Source organism: Quercus lobata, unplaced genomic scaffold (assembly GCF_001633185.2).
Source record: "Quercus lobata isolate SW786 unplaced genomic scaffold, ValleyOak3.0 Primary Assembly Scq3eQI_53, whole genome shotgun sequence".
Lineage (NCBI taxonomy): Eukaryota > Viridiplantae > Streptophyta > Magnoliopsida > Fagales > Fagaceae > Quercus > Quercus lobata.
The window spans coordinates 668,485-673,957 of NW_022154704.1; the positions used below are offsets into that span (position 1 = coordinate 668,485).

Genomic DNA, 5,473 nt, shown 5'->3' on the forward strand with positions numbered 1-5,473 from the left:
GCCCCAGGGACGAGAACTGATTCTTGATCCCAAGGTTAGAACAGAAGTCTTTGAAGCCTTGGCTGTCGAACTGCCTCCCATTATCTGATATGATCGTTAGGGGAATTCCGAACCTGCAAATTATATTCTTCCACACAAAGTTCCGTATTCTTGCCTCTGTGATCATTGCTAGAGCTTCTGCTTCAACCCATTTTGTGAAGTAATCAATAGCAACAAGTAGGAATTTTGTCTGACCTTTACCTTGGGGTGGTGGGCCGATGATGTCGATCCCCCATTGTGCAAATGGCCATGGGGAGGCTATAGTCGTCAGTCTCTCTGTTGGAAGCCGTTGCACATTCCTATATCGCTAGCACTTGTCGCATCTCTTGACGATGTCAACAGCGTCCATCTGCATAGTTGGCCAGAAATACCCTGTCCATACTACCTTGTTCACCAGGGATCTGGGGCCAGCGTGATCACCACAAACTCTTCCATGGATTTCTTCCAGTATGTATCTAGCTTCTTTCTCATCAACACACTTCAAGTAAGGCATAGAGAATCCTCTCTTGTATAAGGTGTCATTAAGGATCATGAACCTGGCCGCCCTCTTCTTGACCTTTTTAGTTTCTTCTGCGTTCTGAGGGAGGTGCCCGTCCTGGAGGAAGGATATGATGGGTGTCATCTAGCCACTTCCGCTCTGGATGGTAAACGTCGAGACCTCTTCAATACTAGGGTGTTTTTGGACCTCCATCATCAAATCCATGATAATCCCTCCTTTTTCTGATGATGCTATCTTCGAGATTTTGTCTGCCTCCATATTCTGAGTTTTTGGGATCTGCACGAACTCCACCGTATCGAACTCCTAAGTTAGATGTTTCGTTAGCCTGAGGTACTTCTGCATCCTTTCTTCCTTTGCTTCGTGTTCCCCTTTAATCTGCCCGATCACTAGCTTCGAATCATTTTGGATTAATAGGTTCTTGGCTCCAAGTACCTTTCCAAGCCTTAACCCCGTCAGTATCCCTTCGTATTCAGCTTCGTTGTTGATAGCCAAGAATTTTAGTTGGAACCCATATTTCAACACCTTTCCGTCGGGGGTGGTTATGACAACCCCTACTCCCCCCTTCCTCTGGACTGACGAACCATCAGTTTGCATCGTCCATCTATTAACTCCTTTTGGAGGACTGTCTTCATCCAGAAGGGTAAACTCTGCGATGAAGTCCACCAGAGCTTGTGCCTTGATTGCCATTCTGGGATGGTACTCGATGTCAAATTGACTAAGTTCAATCACCCACTAGACCATTCTTCCTGCTGCCTCAGGCTTGTTCATTGATTTCTTAATTGGTTGGTCCGTCATTACGAGAATGGGGTTTGCCTGGAAGTATTGCCTTAGCTTGCACGAAGCTACTATTAATGCAAACGTGATCTTTTCAATCCTCGGGTACCTGGACTCAGCTCCTTGGAAGGCTTGGCTGACGTAGTAAACTGGTAGCTGCTTCGCATCCTCTTCCCTAATCAGGGCTGCACTTACTGCCGAGGCTGACACTGCCAAGTATAAATACAAGTTTTCCCCTTCTTTGGACGGGCTTAAGAGGGGCGGACTGCTCAGGTAACGCTTTAGATCCTGAAACGCTGCTTCACATTCGTCGGTCCAGGTGAAAGCTTGCTTCAAGGTTTTGAAGAAGGGCAGGCATTTGTCTGTAGCTTTGGAGACGAACTTGTTCAAGGCTGCTATCCTTCCCGTGAGTTTTTGGACTTCCTTGACGCCATGTTGATGATGGCTCGTACTTTCTCTAGGTTCGCTTCTATTCCTCTTTATGATACCATGAATCCCAGGAACTTCCCCGAAGCTACCCTAAAAACAAACTTACTTGGATTCAACCTCATCTGATATTTTTTGAGGTTTGCGAACGTCTCCTTCAGGTCGTCCAGATGTGCGAGCTCATCCTTGCTCTTGACGAGCATATCATCCACGTACACTTCCATGTTCCTGCCAATCTGTTGGCTGAACATTTTGTTCACCAACCCCAGCATTCTTCAATCTAAAAGGCATTACCTTGTAACAGTAGAGTCCTTGACTCATGATGAACGCGGTCTTCTCTTAGTCTTCCTCAGCCATCCTTATTTGGTTATACCCCGAAAAGGCATCCATAAACGTCAATAACTTGTGCCCGGCTGTAGAGTCCACAAGTTGGTCTATTCTTGGTAGAGGGAAGTTGTCTTTTGGGCATGCCTTATTTAGGTCGGTGAAGTCCTCGCACATCCTCCATTTTCCATTTGCTTTCTTCACTAGGATGACGTTCGCTAGCCATTCAGGATAGTACACTTCCCAGATGAACCCTACCGTCAAGAGTTTGGTAACTTCCTCTGCCACTGCTTGATCTCATTCTGGGGCAAAGGTTCTTCGTCTTTGCTGGACAGGTTTCCTTTCTGGGTTCACATTCAACTTATGCTGGATGACTTCTGTAGCTATGCCTGGCATGTCCTCGTGACTCCAGGCGAAGACATCTAGATTTTCTTTGAGGAATTGAATGAGTCTTGTTCTCATCTCGGGGCTTAACGTCGTTCCTATCTTTACCATCTTGTGTGCTTCCCTTTTAACCAATTCTACTGTTTCTAGGGCCTCCATCTTGTCTTCTTCCTTTTCTTCAATCATCCACGTGTGGTTCTCCTTCGCTGCTAGGATGGCTTAGTAGCATTCTCTTGTCAGGACTTGATCTCCTTTTACTTCACCGACGCCATTATCTGTTGGGAATTTTACCTTCAAACAGTAGGTGGATATGGCCGCTTTCCACTTGTTGAGTGTAGGCCTCCTTAAGATGACATTATAGGATGAGGGACAGTCCACCACTAGGAAGTCTAGCTGACGGGTCAATTGCACCGGGTAGGCCCCCACCGTCACTGTCAATGTCACTATGCCCTTGGGGTATACCCTGTCTCCGCTGATGCTGACGAGTCAAAGGGGCGCAGTCTACTTAGATCTAGCCTCAACTGCTGGAAGGCTGGGAGGTAGATGATGTCTGCGGAGCTGCCATTGTTGACGAGGATCCTCTTGGTATTGAATCCTTCTATATTTAGCGTTATGACCAAGGGATCATTGTGGGGCTGCTTCACTCCTATGGCGTCTCCTTCATTGAAGGACATGTCCAGGTATGTTTGCCATTGCTTAGATGGAGGTATGGTGTGGACACTGTTTACCTGTCTTTGGTATGCCTTCTTGAGTGACTTAAATGATCCTCCTGAGAATGGCCCTCCTGCAGTTGTCTTTATCTCCCCGATCACCTTGTGCGGGGGTTGGGATGGACGGTCGTCATCCCGGGAAAAGGACCCATGCTGGCTTACATCATCCCTGGATTTACTATATTCTCCCTTTTTTACGTACTTCTGTAGTTTCCCCTTCCGTATCAATTCCTCTATCTACTCCTTTAGGTCTCTGCAATCTTCTGTGTTGTGGCTGTGATCTTTGTGGAACCGGCAGTACTTGTTCTTGTCACGGACGTTGGGGGATGAATGCAATGGTCTGGGCCATTTGAGATAATGCTTGTCCTTAATCTGCGTGAAAATTTTGTCAACAGGCATAACCAAGGGAGTAAATTTTACCGTCCAGGACTTTTGTCATCTTTCCTTCTATTTCCGTCATTGTTCCGACGGTCCGGTCGATCTCTCTTTTGCCCCCTACGATCGTCTTCTCTCTTTGCCTTGTCTCCTGGCTTCTCTGCATCTTTTATGGCCGCTAAAGCATCTTCAGCGTTCATGTACTTCTGTGCCTTCAGGAGCATTTCCGCCATCGTCTTCGGTAGATTCTTTGCAAGGGAGGCCACGAGATCTCTGGACCATAGTCCCGCTTTAAAGTTCGTCAGCTGCACCTTGTCATCGGCTTCGTCCACCTCCAGAGTCTCCCGAGTGAAACGTTTGACATATGACCTTAGAGTTTCCTTCTCTCCCTTTCTAATGGTGAGTAAGTAGTCTGTTGACCTTTTTGGACGTTGCCCCCCAATGAAATGGCGCAAGAAGGCATTGCTCAATTGCTCAAAGTTGTCTATGGACGAGGTCGGTAACTTCGTGAACCATTCTCTTGCAGCTCCTTTGAGAGTGGTGGGAAAGGAACGACATAGTATCTCGTCAGGTGGTTGTTGAAGACCTAGAGTCGTCTTGAAGGTATTGAGATGATCTTGAGGGTCTCTGAGTCCGTCGAACGGCTCAAGTTGAGGTAAACGAAACTTTGATGGTACAGGGCATTCAAGCACTGCCGTGGTGAAAGGTGAATCCGTGGCCCTTACCATCCTATCCACGCTCCGATCCATCCTTTCCTTAATGGCGTTCCTCAATTCGTCCATCTCCTTTCTCATCTCGCGAAGGAGGCCTGAATTCTGCTCGTCTGGAGTGGTTGGCCTCTGATAGGTACTCCTCCTGTGGCTGTCCCTTTCTCCCTCCGGGTTACCCTTGGACCTGTTCTCTTCCTGTTGAGCTTGTTGGACCTGTTGGGGTCGTAGCTTCATTTCCTAGTTTTGCTTGGTGAGTTCTTCAATGGTGGCTACAAGGGCTTGAACTTGCTAGGCCAAGGTTGCTGAATCTGGATTGGGTTCCATCTGAATGTAGAAGGTTGATGGAAACTATGTTTTCAAATTTGAATCTGACAAATACGAATTTGAAAATGTCGTTCCCCACATACGACGCCAAACTGATGAAGCGTGACTTCGTCAGTCGAAATGGACAGATGGAACTCCTCCCTGTCCGCTCGAATGTGTCCTTTAAGAAGGTCACCGGTGTGGTGCCTGCCACAACGCCTCCGATGCCAAAGTTAGAACAAAGAAACAATTTGTAAAATGGAAATGAACAAGAATTGTAATGGGTATTTTCTTAGTGTTAGTCTCTGTGTCCCTTCTGCAGACAAGGTGGGGGCTTTATATCTATGGTGTTTGCTAGCCGTTGGAATGTTTAATGCCTTTCTTAGTAGCGCCTCTTCCCTAATAATGGGGCTTTTAATAAGTTCCCAACGGTCTGTTTTGCTGGTTTCGTAACTGCTAGGGTTATTGGCTGGCTTCATTGAATAATTTTCCTGCCTTCGTCAGTGATGATGATTTTCTCGTCACTGGGGATTGCCTCGTCACTAGCGTTGGCTTCGTCAAGGATATGCATTCTCGTCACTCCCATCATTTACGAATAGGGAAAACCCACACGGCAAAAACCCCATCAGGTGATTTTAAGGTCACCACTCCCGAAATTCCACTATTATCACAACAAGCGGTTACAAGTAAAGGAATCTCAGTACCTTATACCAATCTACAGTTGAACCCTTACCCCAATACCCAATTGGACTTATTCTGTAGTGACAATTTCTCCTTTTGATGCACGGCTCCCAAGTACGTGACTAACCAATGCGCGGATCCCAGTACGTGACTTCAATCACCAACTAGATAAGGTTGTTGGTTGTAAAGTTCTTCAGTTTATCCACACGATGAAGATCATGAAGATACTTAGTCACAAAACACTACGG

General features: G+C 46.7%; 1 protein-coding gene across 1 annotated transcript; it reads right to left on the reverse strand.

The window, feature by feature from the left end:
* Nucleotides 1–3,572: 3,572 nt before the first annotated feature.
* Nucleotides 3,573–4,475, reverse strand: LOC115972833. Its single transcript, XM_031093073.1, has one exon. It carries the CDS (start codon nucleotides 4,473–4,475, stop codon nucleotides 3,573–3,575), a length of 903 nt encoding a protein of 300 aa, XP_030948933.1.
* Between the last annotated feature and the right edge of the window lie 998 nt (nucleotides 4,476–5,473).

Coding starts and splice junctions, on each gene's coding strand:
- LOC115972833 (XM_031093073.1), bottom strand. CDS start 4,475: ATGAAGCTACGACCCCAACAGGTCCAACAAGCTCAACAGGAAGAGAAC.